A 19,481-nucleotide genomic window follows, 5' to 3' on the forward strand; every position below is an offset into this window, starting at 1 on the left:
CTTCTTCCTGGAGCAGAGAAGATTGAGAGGAGATTTGATAAAGGTGTTCAAAATCATGAGGTGTCTGGACAGAATAGATAAGAGAGAATCTGTTCCCATTGGCAGAAGGGTCGAGAACCAGAGGACACAGATTTAAGGAGATTGGCAAAAAAAACCAAAGGCAACGTAAGAAAAAAACCTTTTTATGCAGCGAATGGTTAAGATCTGGAATGCACTGCCTGAAAGGGTTGTGGAAGCAGACTCAATTTTATCTTTCAAGAGGGAGTTGGGTAAATATCTGAAAGAAAAAAATTGCATGGCAGGGGATTGGGACTAGCTGAGAGTCAGCACGGGCTCGACGGGCCGAATGGTCTTCTTCCATGCTTTAAACATTCTATGATTCTATGAAAAGCAGGAACCCTGGACCATTTTACTCTCCCTTATCCAAGGGCAGTTCCCAATTTAATGCCCTACTATTGCAGCTAAAATGGGATCAGCTAATTCAGCCAAAAAATAGGATCAAACTTGGAACAATGCAGTTCTGCATGGCTTATCTAGTCACTGGATTAATTCATTGAGTCATCAGGGGAACAGTTTCAGGTAATTAGCTCAGAAATTCATACACAATTGAAGTGTTTGAAGAGGCTGTAAAATTGGCCCAACAGAATCAATGCTGGGTAACTGGATGGACTTTTCATTCCCTTGAATTGAACATGTCAAAGTAAATTGAAAAAAGGATAATAAAAATATACAATAGATAGGATTATATACAAGGAATTTAAATGAACATAAAATGTATAAGAATTATGTCTAAAAACTAAACTTACATGTATATATTAATTGTATACATGTGGTCTCAATTAATGTGGCTTGGGTAGAAATTCAACACTTACGATCTACCAGTTAGCCTCATTGTGGAAACATGGATTAGATCACGTGAATAGCATGATAAAAAAAATTCAAGACCTTAGATGTGAGAAAACCTACCAATACATTTCTGAGGCATTCAGTCATGTCATATGAACAACCAGTTTCATTGCAAAATACATTTTATGGGATTACAACTCACAATAGGAGGTAAATTATACTGTAAGGCAATAGAAGCCACTTAAACAAGATGGGGACAAGCAGAACATCTGCTTTATAGAAACAACCTGCTAGGAAACACATTTATTTTAATACATCCCTAAAGACTAACCTAATTTAACAAGACAACCAAATGCTGCCTGCCTTGTTGAGTAGACTGACTGAAAATTCTTGGTCCAAAATAAACAGTGAGAGAGGAGGTATTAAGGGGTTTAGCAGCTTTGAAAGTGATTAAGTCCCCACGCCCGGATAAAATGTATCCCAGGCTGTTAAGCGGAGCAAAAGAGGAAATAGCAGAGGCTTTGACCATCATTTTCCAATCCTCTCTGGCTTCAGGTGTTGTGCCAGAGGACTGGAAGACTGCTAATGTTGTACCTTTAAGAAGGGAGAAAGGGATAAACCGAGTAATTACAGGCCAGTTAGCCTAACCTCGGTGATGGGAAAATTATTGGAAAAAATTCTTAAGGACAAGATAAATCTTCATTTAGAAAGATACAAACTAATCAAGGACAGTCTGCACAAATTTGTTAAGGGATGCTCGTGTCTGACTAACTTGATTGAATTTTTTGAGGCGATAACAAGGAGGGTTGATGAGGGTAATGCATTTGATAGTGTACATGGATTTCAGCAAAGCTTTTGATAAGGTCCCGCATGACAGACTGGTCATGAAAGTAAAAACCCATGAGATCCAGGGCACAGTGGCAAGTTGGATCCAAAATTGGCTCAAAGACAGGAAACAGAGAGTAATGGTTGATGGGTGTTTTTGTGACTGCAAGACTGCTTACAGTGGGGTTCTGCAGGGCTTAGTACTAGGTCCCTTGCTTTTTGTGGTATACATCAATGATCTAGACTTGAATATAGGAGATATGATTAAGAAATTTGCAGATGACACTAAATTCGGCTGTGTGGTTGATAATGAAGAAGAAAGCTTTAGACTGCAGGAAGATATCAATCAACTGGTCAGGTGGGCAGAAAAGAGGCAAATGGAATTTAATCCGCAGAAGTGTGAGGTAATGCATTTGGGGAGGGCTAACAAGGAAATGGAATACATATTAAATGGTTGGACACGAAAAGTGTAGAGGAACAAAGGGACCTTGGCGTGTATGTCCACAGATCCCATATGGAATGCTTGCCGTTATTAGCCGAGGTATAGAATACAAGAGCAGGGGGTTATGCTTGAACTGTATAAAACACTAGTTAGGCCACAGCTAGATTACTGAGTACAGTTCTGGTCACCGCATTCCAGAAAGGAAGCACTGGAGAGGGTAAACAAGAGATTTACGAGCATGTTGCCAGGAGTGGAGAATCCTAGCTTTGAGGATAAATTGGATAGGCTGGGTTTGTTTTCCTTGGAATAGAGGAGGCTGAGGGGAGACCACATTGAGGTGTATAAAATTATGAGGGACCTAGATATAGTGGATAGAAAGGGCCTATGTCCCTTAGCAGAGGAATCAACAACCAGGAGGCGTAAATTTTAATTGGTAGAAGGTTTAAGAGCGGATTTGAGGGGAAATGTCTTCACCCAAAGGGTTGTGCTGTCTAGGGTGGTAGAGGCAGAAACCCTCACCACATTTAAAAAGTACTTGGATGTGCACTTGAAGTGCTGTAACCTGCAGGCTACGGACCTAGAGCTGGCAAGTGAAATTAGGCTGGATAGCCTCTTGTTGGCCGGCACGGACACAATGGGCTGAAATGGCTTCCTTCGGTGTTGTAAATTTCTATGATTCTATGATTCAATACCAGCATGCAAACAGAACCAAGTGTACAGCTGGTTGAATTTTAATTTGCATTTCAAATTTGCGCATGAGTAAAATAGCTGTGTCTCACAGCTGACTGTACATTCTTTCCTGATTCAGTGACCTCACCAGTCTACCTGCATTTCAGTCAGAGCAGCATGCTAACAGAATAATAAGCTGTGAGGTGGCAAAAAGTGTTAATCAGTTCAAATTGGTATCCATTAAAGTACAATAATTAAATGGCTTCTACTGTTCTGTAGTCACCAATGGAAGATACATTGGTCCAGTCAGGAAAAATATCCAAGCATTTATGGTAATCAGTGCAGGACATGATTTTATATTTGAAATATTACCTTTCAAGGTGTTAAACCATAACTATCATTCAAGTGATTAGAGGTTTTTTTTGTACAAGAAGTGGAGCAAATAAACTTACACCATGAGTAAGATTCCAGGAAGAATCAGCCCTGGATTTGCAGCATAACCGAAGAGCTGTCCAATAAATGCTGGGAAATCATGCTCGATTGTTTCCATAATGACCTCAAACATTTTAGCTTTCCCACTGTTGGTAAAAAGAAAGGAGACTAAAATGTGATCGAAACAATTCCGAAAAAGTCTACGTTCAACATGGTATTTTAGTGGTGAGTAAACCATGTTATTTAAAGCCAATGTGTCACTCATTCATTTTTAGTGTGCAAGCCAAAAACTGTTTGGAACTAGAATGTTCATCTATTTGATGTCATAATATTCCAATGCAGAAAATTGCTATCTTAATAAGAACATAAGAACATAAGAATTAGGAACAGGAGTAGGCCATCTAGCCCCTCGAGCCTGCTCCGCTATTCAACAAGATCATGGCTGATCTGGCCGTGGACTCAGCTCCACTTACCCGCCCGCTCCCCAGAACCCTTAATTCCCTTATTGGTTTGAATACATTCAATGAGCTAGCCTCAACTGCTTCCTTGGGCAGAGAATTCCACAGATTCACAACCCTCTGGGAGAAGAAATTCCTTCTCAACTTGGTTTTAAATTGGCTCCCCCGTATTTTGAGGCTGTGCCCCCTAGTTCTAGTCTTCCCGACCAGTGGAAACAACCTCTCTGCCTCTATCTTGTCTATCCCTTTCATTATTTTAAATGTTTCTATAAGATCACCCCTCATCCTTCTGAACTCCAATGAGTAAAGACCCAGTCTGCTCAAGCTATCATCATAAGTTAACCCTCTCCTCTCCAGAATCAGCCTAGTGAATCATCTCTGTACCCCCTCCAAAGCTAGTATATCCTTCCTTAAGTAAGGTGACCAAAACTGCACGCAGTACTCCAGGTGCGGCCTCACCAATACCCTATACAGTTGCAGCAGGACCTCCCTGCTTTTGTACTCCATCCCTCTCGCAATGAAGGCCAACATTCCATTCGCCTTCCTGATTACCTGCTGCACCTGCAAACTAACTTTTTGGGATTCATGCACAAGGATCCCCAGGTCCCTCTGCACCACAGCATATTGTAATTTCTCCCCATTCAAATAATATTCCCTTTTACTGTTTTTTTTTCCCCAAGGTGGATGACCTCACATTTTCCGACATTGTATTCCATCTGCCAAACTTTAGCCCATTCGCTTAACCTATCTAAATCTCTTTGCAGCCTCTCTGTGTCCTCTACACAACCCGCTTTCCCACTAATCTTTGTGTCATCTGCAAATTTTGTTACACTACACTCTGTCCTCTCTTCCAGGTCATCTATGTATATTGTAAACAGTTGTGGTCCCAGCACCGATCCCTGTGGCACAACACTAACCACCGATTTCCAACCCGAAAAGGACCCATTTATCCCGACTCTCTGCTTTCTGTTAGCCAGCCAATTCTCGATCCATGCTAATACATTTCCTCTGACTCCGCGTACCTTTATCTTCTGCAGTAACCTTTTGTGTGGCACCTTATCGAATACCTTTTGGAAATCTAAATACACCACATCCATCGGTAAACCTCTATCCACCTTTAAAACCTTTAAAAGTCCCACCTAAAATAACTTTATGGCCAGAATTTTGCAAGGAATCAGCGGGTGCAATCAATGGCGGGTCAGGTTTCTTATGTTCTTCGGTGGGAAAGTGTTTTTTTCCCCCAGCGGGTCAAGCCCCCGTTGTGAACCGCTGCCACGCGCCTTTCCCAATGTCGGGTCTGTCAGTGTTGAGCAGACCAGACACGTAGCGGCAGAGGATCCAATCGAGGAAATTAGTGGCTTGTTTAGAGCCACTAAAGAATGATTTTCAACTTACCTTTTGCATTTGGTAGCTCGCCTACAGGATCCATGTTGGTCATGTACCATGTCCGTCAAGCTGATGCAGGAGTTCAGTGGCTATTGAATCAGCTGTTGAGTTCACAGCTTCAAATGTAAAGTAAAAGCTCCTTAGAAAGATATCTTCCTCAGCCACAAGCTCTTCCTCATTGCATTTCCACAAAAGTTTCACCATGTTGTAAGTCTTTGCACAAGTCTCCATTCAGTCTGACCTCATTACCTCTACTTCACCTCTCATGTATTCCATCAGCATGGGTGCCCTTTATACTCTCTTACTTTGGTCCTCAGAATCCCACTACGATCAGCCCCAAAATAAGCTGCCCCAGCCATACCAACAACAGCACCAAACTTTTCTGCAATCAATTGATGTTGCACAGGACACAGGGCATCAGCTCCCAACCACATTGCTGCCCAGGAGGCCAGGGATGGCCTCACCATGGCCAGGTTTACTTCACTTGATGTTGTACACCCTGGCTGCCATATGATGCGCCAGCTTGGCACCACCCCACACCAACACCATAAAGCATCCCTACAATGCCAAAGCCATTCCTTTCACACTCATCATTGCAGGGGGCAACTTAATGTCTCACCATTTACTGCAACTCACAAAGCCATTTCCAAAGGTGCACACAAATCTGTCCAAGAATGTAGAGTTGAAAATAAAGATTTCAATGTTTGACATCACATTAACAGAAACTTCACATGAACATTGCATAAAACATCCAAGTGCCTACCCTCGCGTGTTGTTAGTTGCATTAGGATGAGGGTGAGTGTGAGGGGTTGCTCGTGAGATGGGGATGAGATAATATAGACCGAGTGAAAGGGATGGGTGGAGATGCAAGGTAAGTTGGTGTAAGGATGTGCAGGTGTAGGGTAGGAAAGGCAGAGTGATGGGGATGTGATGAGAGGCACAGCATGATGAGATTGAGTGTGGCTCTGTACTGTTTGTGATCTACTGAGATTATTGAAACATTTGCGACACTGCACCCAGGTCCTCCTGATCACATCCCTGCTTGTGCCCTCCTCTGCAATGTGTAACCAGGCTGTGTTGATCTCTTGAGGAGGTCTCTTCCAGCCATTGGAAGGGAAGCGACCCTCCCTGCGTGCTGCGACTCTCTCCATAAGCATATGGAGGGAGTCATGAGAGAGTCTGGGTGCAGCCCTGTGCTTTTGTGCAGTGCTTGTCAGTGTTTGCAGCACCTTAATGCTGTAGAACACTGACAGTACAAATGTCAAAATAAAATTGGCCATAGTTCCTTTAAAGAAACCAGCTGATGCCATGTCATCAAATGATGTCACCAGACCCGCTTCCTCTAATTGCCCGGAAATGCGCTGGGTGGGCTTAACAAGCTCTTTCAAGGGAAATTAATTTCACAGAGTGGAATGGAGCCAGCAGCTGCGTCGGGACCAGCCACCGATGTTGCCCACCCGAATCCACTATTGTTAGTCAAATCCCAGCCAATGAGTCACAGTTGCTTACCATCACTACATGCCAGATATTTGTTTTCCTCTTAACATCTCTTAATAATATACAGGTCCAAGTCCTTCCAAGGCTTAAATATTACCCCCCATATTTGGAGAGATTCTTCCAGAAACTCTCACATCCCTGCACAACATATAGGAAAAAGCTTGCTGTCCAAATACCAATTTCTCTCTCCTCTCCATCCCAGTATTTCCTTCTTCAAATATGTTGGATTATTAGCTGTTTCTCCTTCATGGGCATCTTGACTGTTGAAATCAAGACATTGTACAGTTTCTTATTCTAACTCATTCTTTTGCAAGGCTTCAAAACTGTGAAACTCCTTACCTCCCTTGGTCTTTCTTCCTATTAAACGTAAGTTTGGTGATATTTAACCCTTTTGCCCCCTGATTTACCTCATCTTCTCTTGCTATTATTGAGTTGTTGTGTCTCCCTTCCCAATGTTATGGAGCTTCAAATAATAATTTACTGAAAGGTGTAAATAAACCACAAAACACTCGGTGCAACATCCAACATAGGTGACCATTTGATCATTATTATAATGTTATCTATAATAAAAGCTATGACCAATATAAATTGCACCATGCATGTAACTAATCATATTAATTGACTAATTTTTCATCACTAAATAATGAGAAATCTGTCACACGTTACAAACTGATTTCGTTTTTAAACATCCACCTTCCTTAATGGCATCTTCACTTATCAAAGGGGAAGATAGTGTTTGGATAAGTAATTATACATATAAATTACTTTCTCTGGTTTATGTCCTACAATGCTGGTTTAAAAAAATCAGTCCAGCCAGTTTATAAGCCTAGAAATTATTGTTGGCAATATTAGTTAATCAATGCTTAGCACATTCACATAACATGATCGAACTGAATGGTGGAACAGGCTCGAGAGGCTGAAAGGCCTACTCCTGTTCCTATCCCTCTATCCACAACTTTAATGGATTAACAGCTTTACTAAAATAGAGGCATAGAAATGTCACATGAATATACTAAGCATTCATTCATAATATTGCCAGCAGTAATGTCTAGGCTTTCTAACTAATGTTGAATATTGCAACCATAGCGCTTAAAAGTCATACAGTTTATCCCACTAGCTTCAGTTTGTTATGTTCTGAATGTGAAAGGCAGGGGAACCTCAAGGAGCATTTTCTCTAGCCAGTACAAGACCTTATCGTCTTAAAGATGATTACAACAGATCTTATGCTATTCTTCCACTCAGCCTTAATTTAATGTTCTATTTTAAATCGATAAGGATAACTTCCTTGGATAACTGGTCAAGGGTGGGTGCATTCCTGCATATAGAAAGGGGTCAATTAAAGAAGAGCATTGATAAGGTTGTTTGCAAGGGAGAAAAATATCAGAAAATATATCATGGAGCTTAATTTTAAAGACTAGACATATTGCTCAGTTTAATGTTAAAAACTAAAACCAAATATTGTAATAATGGTTACAAATAAAGCTCCATTTGAGGTTTGGAATATTTATTCAAGTGAGAAACGTGTACAAGTATACTCTGGGTAAGAACTAAAAATGTTCTTGCATCTTGCACTAGAACATTTCAGATCCTGTTTGTGTGTGCTACAAATCATTTTTTTTGCTCACCCTATCAGTGGACCTGATAGCCGAGGGCACAAGTTCCACTGTTGATGGCGGCACCAGCTTTCACTTCTCAATCAAATAAAAGAGCTATACAAGTAACACATTCATATGCAGATTAGAATCAGCTTTTATTAGTGTAGATGGTGAGGTAAACAGTTCTTTGATACTGATGCACTGTGTGACACAGCACTCTAATTACATAGCAAATAGTATTTTAAATCATTATAAATTGATCATAAGTTGTGTAATCTGGACAAAATATTTCAGCAGCAGTAAATCTACATGGGCATAGGAATGCCTGAATAATGTAGCAATCTTGCACTCAGTAGGGAAGCTCGCTCAAAGAGAGCATGGACAGAGAACTGGCCCGACAGTATTGTAGCACTAACAGCTCCTCTTTAATGCAATTCCCCACCGGAAGCATGGAATTGGTGAATTTTCCCTCAAATGCCATTTTTCACAAGTTCCAGGCGCCATTCAAATTATACATACACCTGGAATTTTCACAGAGGTTCTCACGACTTCCCACCCTAACTTTGGCAAAAGATAGCCTAGAAACCCTGGAGAAACAGCTGTTATGACATTTCTCCAGGATTTCTGCTGCTCTTCTGCCGAAGTTATGGCGGGAGGTCAGATGAACCCCAATAAAATTTCTATCCGCGTTACACTTTGGGGAAGCAACAGCGAACTAAAATCCTGAGGTTCATACAAGAAAGTGTATTACAATCCCTGAAGGAGAATGATTCGGGTGTTTTGACACTCTGAAGGTCACTTCTTTAGTCCAAACAGCAATAGCTTACTAATTATATTACATTCCTCAAACTACAGTCAATATTGGTTTGACTACGTTCTTCTGCTTAGTTCATTTTTTTTTAATTGACATATTTTCATCTGTTTGACATAAGCTCCATGGGAAGTGTTATCTGTTGCACTGTTCACTGATAGCTCACACAAAAGGTATGACCTTTCAATGTCAACTGAAGATCATTTTGCAATTTTGTAATGGAATTATGGTCAATTAGTTTCAGTATTTTTGTCCCAGGGATACATGAATGGATAGATAACAGATCAATAATAGTATTCTATCTTATATGTATATATTGCATCATTCTGAATCTCCATTTACAAACGTTTATTAAAATTATGTCCCTGCCACTTTGCCACGGCAGATTTGCAATACTGCAAATGGGTAATTCACTAAAGAATAAAAATTGTTGTTAATAAAGACTTTTCCCCATTACTGAGAAATGAATAGCTATTAGTTAACAGAAGTTTTCTAGGATTTTTAAATGTAGTTTATCATAACTTGTAGCTCTGCCTTGGTAAGAATGCCATGCGCAGGCTTGTATACCTCCATCTGTGAGACTGCTCATGTCATCACAATAGCAATAATCTCATCAGACTACCCGAGAAATAGCATTTGATGTGAATCTGAGAACCTTTTCTTTACAGGGAAAACACAAACTGTGGATCATATGCACACTTATCTCAGGAACTCTGCAAATGTTATCAGTTTTGATAGATAGCCTCAGTTTCAATTTTCCATCAATAATTGCAATCGTTAGCTGTACTTTCTCTACTTGGGTTCATGTCTTCACTGCATAGGTGGTAATCTGGCAGAGCAGATTGCCTGCCTGTTATAGAACTTGTCTCGATTTCCATTCCATTCAGTCATACTGTCATTGTACCCTCCCACCACTGGTGGCGATGCAGAGTGTAATTACAGTCTAACAAGTTCCCAATTTAAGGCCACGATCTCGTCAACCGTGGCGAGACTGGGATGGCCAGGATAGGTGGCAGGTGGAGAAACCACTCTTGGCTCCAGCCCGCACTGCATTAAGAATCTTCCATTGATGGGGGCTTGTTATGCCTGCCCTGTTAGGTTCCCAGCCAATTCAAAGGAAGCGGGTCTGATGACGTCATTTGATGATGCATCATCAGCTGAGTTCCTTAAAGGGATGATGCCCACATTGATTTTGGCAGTTGTGTCAGTGTTCCGCTGCACAAAGGTGCACGGCTGCACCCAGGCTCTCCCAAGACTCCCTCCAAATGCTTATGGAAGGAACACAGCACGCAGGAAGGTTCTCGTCCCTTCCAATGGGTGGAAGGGACCTCCCCAGGACACCAACGCAGCCTGGTTGCATATTGCACAAGATGGCACAAGCAGGGATGACGTCAGGAGGAGCTGGCTGCAGCAGCACAAACGTTTCAATAATCTCAGTAGATCACAAAATGTTACTACAAAGCCACACTCAACCTCATCCTGATGTGCCACTCACCACATCCCTATCACGCTTCCCTACCCTATTCCTGCACATCCTTACTCACACCAACTTACCTTGCACCTCTGCCCATCCCTCTCTCTCTATCTACATTATCATATTCACTAGCCACACCTCACGCTCACCCTCATCCTTGTCCAATCATACAAACTGACACACAAGGGTAGCCACTTGGGTCTTTTAGCCAATATTCATGTAGAGTTCCTGCTAATGTGTTGTCAAACATTGAAACCTTTATTTTGAACACTTTGCATTCTTAGACAGATTTGTGTGCACCTTTGGAAGTGGCTTAGTGAGTTGTCATGAATGGTGAGATATAAGGGTACCCCCAGCAGTGGTGATGAATGTGAAATTCATACAGTGGGTTATTAGAACATGAAATGCTTTGCAGAAGTGGCTATTGAGGCAGAGACCATAACAATTTATAGAGAAATTGGATAAATATTTGAAAATGAAGAATATAACATGATGTCGGGAAGGGCTGAGAAATGGAAATAGAATCCATTTGAAGAATTGATATCAGCGCTGGGGTAATGTGCCAAATGAACTCCTTCTGTGCTGGAATGGCTATGATTCTATTAGCAGCTTACTTGATAACATAATCCAAATGGAAGCTGTGGACACCGTTTTGATGTGTTAGTGTAATTCCATCCCATATTAATCTACAGTTTCTTGCGTGCAAGCATATTATTCTTAGTGCATGGTTCATGATCGGTTTGGATATGAATAAAGGAAAACAGATGGGGAATAAAATATAATGAAACCTAATACATGCATTTTGATCATGTAACGAGAACATTTTAGACTTAACACAGGAATGCATTCTACACACATTATGATATATTTTAAACTGATTACCTGAATGGCCCACAATCAAAAGAAGGGGTAAATGTCATTATGGTGTAGACGACTGGCAATAAACTTAGGAACAAGATCAACAGTAATAATGACATGTAAAAATTATTAGACCCCGATGCCTTGAAAACTCTTGACTGAGGGACATTACAACACATAACAGCCCAGCACTGATAGTACATGGACGTCAACAGCCGTAGGATATTGATGCCAATTAAGCCAGGAGAATAGAAAGTGCCCATCCTGAAAAAAAGAAAAACATTCTTCAGTTCTGTATATAGCTCATGCATGCAAGTACAAACAATGTGAAGACTGTCCTGATCTAAATTTTTATTGTCTGTTCTTACCACTGACTTAAGATGTCTCATACTACTGAAGTGGAGTGGTTCTGTTCTCTATTATATCTGCTGATGGATACCTCAGTGATATGTAGCTGGAACATGTGACACTCCATGATTTTCTTCCCCTTATTCACTAATGTTCCACACTTACTGCTAAAATGTTCTGCTTCATTAGTCCACACGCATTCGTTACATGCTGCTGCACCGATCTTTGAAAACTCCAGGGGCAGAGCAGTTTGGGAACCATAGGTACAAAGTCACCTGCTCCTTCCAAGCATACTATACTTACAATATACAATGTCTGAAGTTAGTCATATGGTGTATCCCAAAATGTTATTTTCTGAAATCCAGTGGGAATTTAGTTAAAGTGAGTCAAATTTACCACTCTTTACTGGGATTTAAAATTAACAAGGGGCACATCGCAGTGTAAGTGCTTGGACATGCCTGCTTGGGATCACCAGTGCTGACCCTGCCCAAGTTCCTGTGGTAAGGGAGCGGCCTTTCCATTTTAAATACCAATAGCAGACACACACACTGCTAGGGGCAACTACCTTCTACTGCAACTCCAGGGTACCCCACTATTGTTACCCTTTTGTAAGGGGATGTGCGTTTAAATATTTTGTTTTAAATAAAAAAAAATTTTCAGGAGTCCCACATCTGCCATTTGGTGGCCTGGTACACCAAGCATATCACTGTCTATGATGTGTCAGGTCTCTGCTAATCCAAGGACACTGAAGCACCCAGTATTTGAAGTCCCTGCCTCCAGTCCTGACCATACCGACATCAATGGCTTTGTTTGGTGCAGGCAGAGGCTCCTTGCTTACATGACCAGAGAGAAACTCCAGCCCAAGACCAGGTCCTGACCTCCATCCGCAGCACTCCCACACAGGAGTGTGCTAGGAGGGCTGTGCTATTTTAGCCCCAGTGATTCTTTTGGTGCACCAATTACCTACAGTAGAGAGTTATCAAAAGGCCTCACCTTTTATTGTACATAAAATCAGCAATATTGTTGATGGCCAGTATGATGCGGAAAAAAAATCAAACAATAATTTGAAATGTGTTGTTTGGTTCAAAATAATTCACAAGTGAAAGAGATCATTGATGGACAGAGAAGGTGGGATATGGACAGACACCAAAATTGACAAACTACTTCACCTCTGAGTAAAGGAAACATCATCTCCTCTTTTGGCTTTGCAGATTCTGATAATGATATAATTTTACAAACCTTACACATAAAATTACTAATTTTAAGAATTATTTCTGAAATACACTTCTTAAAGTCTAGAGTAAAATTTTAAAATATCATAATGTTTTGCATCCATGATCAGTTGCTGTGGATTTATTAATTTTGTTTATTACCTATGAGATCAACTGCATAGAATTAAATCCCACTTAAAATCAACTCATTGTTTGATACCTTCTCTCCAGATAAGTGACGATGTTTCAGCCATGGCTCAGTGGCAACACCCTCACCCAAGACAGAAGGATATGGATTCAAGTCCTATCTCAGAGACTTGAGCACATAATCCACGTTGACGTCAATGCAGTACTGAGGGAGTGCTGCACCTTGTCGGAGGTGCAGTCTTTCAGATGAAACATTAAATGGAGGCTTTATCTGTCCTCTCAGGTAGATGTAAACTATCCCTTGGCATTAGGAGGAGTGGGAAAGATCTCCTGGTGTCTTGACCTTTACCCTTCAACCAACATCATTAAGACAGATCATTTGGTCATTATCTCACTGCTGTTTGTGGGACCTTGCAGTGAACAAATTGGCTGCTGTGTTTTCCTACCGTACAACAGTGACTACACTTCAAATGTACTTCATTGGCTGCAAAATGATTTGGCACATCCTGAAATCAGGAAAGTTATTTCATCCTCTGTCTTCTTTATGTTGATCAAAAATGTTTCCAAAGCTCCTAACCCCATCTACTGGCCGAAAATCAGTTCTACAGAACTAATTGCATCAATGTTAACACATTTTATATTAATTCCTGATACAGACCAACTTTTCTTCTGGTAGATCTGGCAGATCTTACAAAGCATTCATAATGTAAGTAAATGTTATCCCAATAAACTAGTTATTGGTGCTTCCAGTCCTATGTCAAATATTCCACACAAAGATTACCTAGTCTATTTTTTACTTCTGAAACAAATCTAAATTTAGTTAAAAAAAGAAGAAAATAATTATTGGTAAGACAAGCACATAAGAACGTAAGAACATACGAAATAGGAGCAGAAGTAGGCCATACGGCCCCTCGAGCCTGCTCCACCATTCAATAAGATCATGGCTGATGTGATCATGGACTCAGCTCCACTTCCCTGCCCACTCTCCATAACCCCTTATCGTTTAAAAAAATCTCTATTTCTGTCTTAAATTTATTCAATGTCCCAGCTTCCACAGCTCTCAGAGGCAGCGAATTCCACAGAATTACAACCTTCCAAGAGAAGAAATTTCTCCTCATCTCAGTTTTAAATGGACGGCCCCTTATTCTAAGATCATGCCCTCTAGTTCGAGTCTCCCCCATCAGTGGAAATATCCTCTCTGCATCCACCTTGTCAAGCCCACTCATAATTTGATATGTTTCGATAAGATCACCTCTCATTCTTCTGAATTCCAATGAGTAGAGGCCCAAACTACTCAACCTTTCCTCATAAGTCAGACAAGCACAAATCTGAATAATGGAATACAAAAAAAATACTGCAGCCGAAATCGTTTTGGTAATTAACTAAAGAATATTCCATCACAATTGGATATGAGCTTTGTACTTTTAGATCATTTATTTCTATTCAGCTCAACTCCATATGGACAACATTTTTGCGTATTAATAACTTCTGTAATCGGCACAAATGAGCTCTCTTCATTTAGCAATAAAGTTGATAGGTAGACAAGAATAGAAAATAAACTGATATTTTCAACCAGTTTCTATATTTGATATTGCACAACATATTCATGATAGAAATGATTTGTAACTGAGTTCTTAAAAATGTCAGAATTATTTGATAATGTACCCATGTATTGAGAGAACAAAAAGTTACAAGCTCAGAACTCAGAAGGCCTGACTAATGGTGTGTGTGACTGGGAAACAGAAAGAGGCAGCTCTGCTCTTGCCTAGCTAACTAATCAGAAGAAAATTAGTTCACATTTCTGGCCAAGATAGGTGTTTAAAAATTCAGGATGTTACAACAACCACAAAATGTGTTGGTAACAAATTGAACAGAGTGTGTTAATGGGGGTGGGGGAAGAATGGGGATAAATGTTAACTCCTGGGCAAGAAAGTGGCCTAATGAAGGCGCATCCGGGAATAGCTGATCGAAACAGCTGAGAAGTCAGTGGGAAGCAGCTGCACAGCCATTAAAATGGTGTAGCTCAGCGGCTACTGTCCTGGCCCAAGGTAAGTGTGAGGATGGGGGTACAGTGGGGGGGGGGGAGAAGGAAGATAAGAGTTCCAGAGCAGTCAGCTGTTTGGGAAGGAGGGAGAAGTTCAGGTCCGGGGAGTCCAATACTTTCTTGTGGGACATGGAGGAACACTCCTGCTCCTCCGGGCAGCAGAAAGGAAAGAAATACACTTCGCTTGTGGGGCCTCTTCTGCTGGTGATCAGCCTCTGGCCTGCTCCAGCCTAGCAGGAGAGTCACAGCCACTTTCCCACTCAGGCCAGCATTAAAATGGTAGTCAGGGCCTGATGGCAAAGCTAAGGCTGCCAAAGCACTAAATTAGCACAATTTCTTTCTTTACATAATCTAACTACCTTCAAGAGCTATAGCAGTACATTAGTATTATGAGGGACTGTGTTATAAGTGAAAGGCTGGCAGTTTACTTATACCTCTACCTGTTTACTCTCCCCTTGGACTAAATTTGTTTTTACAAATGAATTATTTTTTTCTGTTAGTGAATGTAGGCAATCAGGGAAATAACGTCTGTTCAATCACTGTGTAATAGCACTCAGCGCAGACTATTTCATGCAAATGTCATTTAACAGCAATAGTGAAAAGTGTTTCCTCATTTATGATAGATTGAGGCACTAGGCATAAATGGCCGAAGGTCTGAGTGGCCATCAGCAGACGAGAGAAAGAAAATCAAATGCTACAAGCTACTAACAAAATTGAGTTGTATGATAAGTGTAAAGTGTAAAGTGTAAGGACTGCCTATGATGATGGAAAGACACCAATAACTACTGCCACTCCAAAAAGATATTGCAGATTACATCAAACCCTGTCCCAAAACTGTGTTAACCCACTGTTTCCCAGTCCCTTTCTCCCATTTCTGGATATGGAGGATCACACGAACAGACCCTTATCCTATTATTTAATAGACAGCCACTCAACCCACCATTGTACAGTGCCATAGGGTTGACAGATGAGCTTTTAAAAAAACTTATATTTCTGATCTTTTATATAAACAGTACATGGAAAAAACTCAGGCACTGAGTGCAGTACATATAAAATATGGAAGGATATTTAGGAGATGGCCAATAGCCAATTAACTGTTTCTGATCCTTGTACAATTTAGTGGGAGAAAAATATAGTTAAAGTAACCTTGTGTTACATCCCTAATTTGTTGAATAAAGGGCAATTCTGGTCAAAACAAATCAAACATATTGTACCACTGTTCATCATATGATGTTCCTCATCCATATGTATACTCAACTTACATGCTTTCTGAACACTTCCTATGTCAATTAACTGGTTGACTACCCTTGCAAAAATGACTCACAGAAGATGCAAAGGATGGAACCCAAATGTAAAATGGTTACTTCAACCAAACATGCTTTAACTTGTTTATATTCATTTTTGAGATGAGTTTCTACCCTGCCTCACTTGTTTATAGGACTGAGCGTGACATATTGGGCACAAGTTTCGGCCTCAGTTGCTCCTGATTTTTTGGAGCAACTGGTGTAGAATGGAGTATCTTAGAAATTCAAATTCTCGGCATTTAGTTTGCTCCAGGTCAAGTCAGTTAGAACTGTTTCACTTTGGAACAGAATTTTTTTTTCAAAAGGGGGCGTGTCCGGCCACTTACGCCTGTTTTCAAAGTTTCGTCAGTGAAAACTTACTCCAAACTAACTTAGAATGGAGTAAGTGAAGATTTTTGTATGCTCGAAAAAACCTTGTCTACACTTTAGAAAATCAGGCGTAGGTTACAAATCAGGTGTAGGGAATGGGGGGGATTTAAAGGGAAGTTTACAAACATTAAACACTTCAGTTTTACAAATAAAGAGCCATCATCAATAATAAATGAAAAAACATCAATAACTCAACCAATAAATCAATCAAAAAAAATTAATAACAAATAATTTTTTTTTTTTAATCAATAAAAAAAAACATTTTCTACTTACTGACTGCAGCACCAGGAGCCCTCCAACAGCGTGCTGAGATGCCCCCACCCCCCCCCAGCGTGTCTCTGTCAGTGTCTCTATCTCTCTGTCTGTCTGTCTGTGTGTCTCTCACTCTCTGTCTGTCAGTGTCTGCGTTTCTGACAGCAAGGGGAGGGGGAGGAGGGGGAGGGAGGGAAGGGGGAGGGAAGGGGGAGAAGGGGAGAAGGGAAGGGAAGGGGAGGAGGGAAGGGGGAGGGGGAAGAGAAGGGGGGAAGAGGAGAAGGGGAAGGGGGGAGAGGAGAAGGAGAAGGGGGGGAGAGGAGAAGGGTGGGGGGAAAGGAGAAGGGGGAAAGGAGAAGGGGGGAAAGGAGAAGGGGGAAAGGAGAAGGGGGAAAGGAGAAGGGGGGAAAGGAGAAGGGGGGAAAGGAGAAGGGGGAAAGGAGAAGGGGGAAAGGAGAAGGGGGGAAAGGAGATGGGGGGGAAAGGAGTAGGGGGGGAAAGGAGTAGGGGGGGAAAGGAGAAGGGGGGGAAAGGAAAAGGGGGGGGAAAGGAAAAGGGGGGGGAAAGGAGAAGGGGGGAAAGGAGAAGGGGGGGAAAGGAGAAGAAGGGTTGGGGGGGCGGGGAGGCTGAACGGGCCGGGCCCGGCCAGGCCCAAGACTTCGGGCAGGGCCCGTCCCCAGCACCAGATTTACAGGTAGGTGGCATTGGGTCGGGTCGGGTCCGGGGTCGGGAGCGCGGGTCGGGTCGGGGGGAGCGCGGGTCGGGTCGGGTCCGGTCCGGGGTTGGCGGTCGGGAGCACGGGTCGGGTCGTGGGGGAGAATGGAGGTCGGGTTGGTTCGGGTAGGGGGGAGGGAGAGAGTTCGCGTAGGGGGAAGGGAGGGAGCGCGGGTCGGTTCGTGTCGAGGGCGGGGGGAGGGAGGTCGGGTCGGGTCGGGTCCGGGGGGTGGGGGAGGGGGGGGAAGCGAGAGTCAGGTCGGGTCGGGAGGAAGCAGGAGCTGGGCGTGGGAGGAGCCTTATTCACGCAGCCGCAGTGAGGCCATTCGGCCAGGGCTAGGGGCTGCGTGTTTCGGGCCCCTCCCACACAGTTTTGGGCGCCTGGAGCTACTACACATGCGCGCCCACTGTAGCGCGCATGTGCAGAGGTCCCGGCACTGTTTTCAGCGCAGGGACCTAGCTCCGCCCCCCACAGCTCGTGCTGCGCTGCGCCCGGCTCAAGAGGACCAGCAGGGAGCCGGAGAATCTGGAAGTTTTTTTTAGGCGCACTTTGTGGCGTGAAAAACGGGCGTCCAGGTCGGGGCTGCGCCGTTCTAGACGCGGCCTGAAACTTAGGCCCATTTAGTGGGCCCGCTGGACAAGATAAAACAGCTCTACTGTATTAACTAAAATATGATGAATTGTACACTTTGAACAAAAAGCTTCCTTACCATATCATTCCTTGATTGAAGATAAGTCCGAGAACGTTTCCACTGATGTCAAACTCAGTGTATGAAGGCTAAAGTTTTAAGGGTAAAAGTAGCAAGGTGAAAAGAAGTGAAGCAACAGAGCAAGAGGTGTTCTATTGTCACATATTATTAAACAATGTCAGAACCATTTATTACTGACTTGTCCTAATTCATGTACCAGCCATTGTTCCTCAAGAATTGCTTTTTAAATGCGCTTTTGGACAGCGTGCAGATATCTACTGGTGAGTTATATGCACATTTACATCTTCAAGAGGCAACAGTGGCTGGATAGAGTTAAATGTAGCTCCTGATTCTTATTGGTAAGTAAACATTAAATATAACTAATAAAACAACAATGACAGTGATCATTAATTCACTCAACACATTTCTTTTGATAAAAAAATACTTACAAATCCGTACTCCAGATCCCAGCACCAGCAATAGTTAACAAATCTGACAAACACAGCACGAATGAAATCTCCAACCAATATACTAATATAAGTTACGAGAATGTCAGACACAGTAAGCTTTGTAAATTCCTGTAAATATTAATTGACAAAAAGATTCATTATTTGACGACAAATGCAATGATCAGAGGTTTCAGTAATCTTAAGTGTTAACCTCATTGTAATAACTATTAAAATTAAATCATGATTGAAACAGACAGTGTATCTCTTTCTCCCCATTAACACAGCTGTAAATTGACCAAAACAAATGTGAGCTAAATACATTATTTCATGTAGGAACCTAGCAAAGCCTATGTGTTACAAGACTGCACCTTGTGCTACAGATATGAGAAACACGTGAATACTAGAAAATAAAACATCCCAAAATCTACTTCTACAGTATAAATTCAAATGATTTACCAATCCAACGCCGGTCTCCCAGCAAGGCCCCCTGGGAAAATCTGCAGGATCTATTTGCGGAATGCTTGCAGAGGTCGAATTAGTGGATGTTAAATTGAAGGAATTCAGCATGGCTAAAGTCTTATTCTTTACACTTTCTTCATCTGCCAACTAAACAAAGCAAAATAAAACATTTTCAGGCTATGAATACATACTTATAGCTATA

The 19,481-nt window shown here is 41.8% G+C and overlaps 1 protein-coding gene across 1 annotated transcript in view; it reads right to left on the reverse strand.

Moving 5' to 3' along the window:
* Positions 1-19,481, reverse strand: part of tmc2b (transmembrane channel-like 2b) — a 110,402-nt gene that overhangs the window by 22,536 nt on the left and 68,385 nt on the right. Inside the window, exons 13-17 of the mRNA XM_070870711.1 lie at positions 19,277-19,426; positions 18,821-18,949; positions 18,393-18,460; positions 11,318-11,557; positions 3,235-3,360 (exon numbers count right to left, since the gene is read on the reverse strand). Of these exons, the coding sequence (XP_070726812.1) occupies positions 3,235-3,360; positions 11,318-11,557; positions 18,393-18,460; positions 18,821-18,949; positions 19,277-19,426 (713 nt within the window). The remainder of the gene's footprint in view (positions 1-3,234; positions 3,361-11,317; positions 11,558-18,392; positions 18,461-18,820; positions 18,950-19,276; positions 19,427-19,481) is intronic.

The sequence above is a fragment of the Pristiophorus japonicus genome, chromosome 1 (genome assembly GCF_044704955.1).
Source record: "Pristiophorus japonicus isolate sPriJap1 chromosome 1, sPriJap1.hap1, whole genome shotgun sequence".
In the NCBI taxonomy this organism is placed as follows: Eukaryota; Metazoa; Chordata; class Chondrichthyes; family Pristiophoridae; genus Pristiophorus; species Pristiophorus japonicus.